The sequence below is a fragment of the Crocuta crocuta genome, unplaced genomic scaffold (genome assembly GCF_008692635.1).
Source record: "Crocuta crocuta isolate KB4526 unplaced genomic scaffold, BGI_CrCroc_1.0 scaffold653, whole genome shotgun sequence".
In the NCBI taxonomy this organism is placed as follows: domain Eukaryota; kingdom Metazoa; phylum Chordata; class Mammalia; order Carnivora; family Hyaenidae; genus Crocuta; species Crocuta crocuta.
This window is the reverse complement of record NW_027527134.1, coordinates 1,056,774-1,057,638: the sequence shown is the minus strand read 5'-3', so window position 1 is coordinate 1,057,638 and position 865 is coordinate 1,056,774. Positions and strand designations below refer to the sequence as shown.

Below are 865 nucleotides of genomic sequence, written 5' to 3'. Positions count from 1 at the left end.
CCCAGCCCGACAGCCCCGCACCTGTGAGGCCGGCAGCTGGGGGTAGGGACAGGCCATGACGCTGGGGAAGGTGCACGTGGGGGTCCTGGGGCCGAGAGCGGGCAGCCCGAGGGACCCTTCAGAGGCCCAGCAGGGGAGCCTGGGAGACCCGGCAGCGGCCTCGGGACAGGTGCTAGCACAGAGAGGCAAAGCGGCTCGTCCGAGGCGGCCCAGCAGGGTGGAGAGATACTCACGCAGAGCTGGGAGCCGGCACCCAGCCTCCTGCCTGCCAGGGTGGCTGCCTGCGGGCCACAGACGCACACAGCCGAGTTCACGCCCCGCCGCTGCCTCACGCCAGCTGTGTGAGCTTGGGCCGGTCCCCCCCGCCCCTCTGTAAAGCACGGCCGACCAGCGCCGGTGCCCGGGGCCCCGCGAGGAGGAGGTCCGGGGAGAAGAGGGGTGCGCGGGCGGCCTCCTCCTGTGTCCACATGCAGCTCAGGGCCTCCTCGGGGCTCCGAGGGGTGGGCGGCTGAGGGGACCCTGCAGCCGAGTCCAGATCCGCCCCAAGCCCGAGGCTGGGGCCCCGAGGCCCACGCATCAACGGCTGGAAGACAGTGGGGTCCCCGGGGAGGGAAGATGGGCTGGGCTTCTGCCCAGGGCCTCCCCCTGGGTCCCGGCTGGACCGCCCCGTCCCGCAAGCGCCCCACGGAGCTGGCCATGCCGCCCCGTCCCGCTTTGCCCGCCCCCCCCACCCCGGCAGCTCGGGCAGGGGGCCTGACCAGGCGCCCCTGCCGGCAGCCGGGCCAGGCGTCCCAGGTGGAGACGGTGTCTGAGGAGAACAAGAGCCTGGTGTGGCTTGTGCTGAAGCAGCTGCTGCTGGGCATGG

General features: G+C 73.5%; 1 protein-coding gene across 1 annotated transcript in view; it reads left to right on the top strand.

Moving 5' to 3' along the window:
• OSBPL5 (oxysterol binding protein like 5) overlaps positions 1-865 on the top strand; it is a 26,553-nt gene that overhangs the window by 15,144 nt on the left and 10,544 nt on the right. The window contains exon 10 of the mRNA XM_077755222.1: positions 778-865. This exon is cut by the window's right edge and continues 130 nt beyond it. Within this exon, the coding sequence (XP_077611348.1) occupies positions 778-865 (88 nt within the window). The remainder of the gene's footprint in view (positions 1-777) is intronic.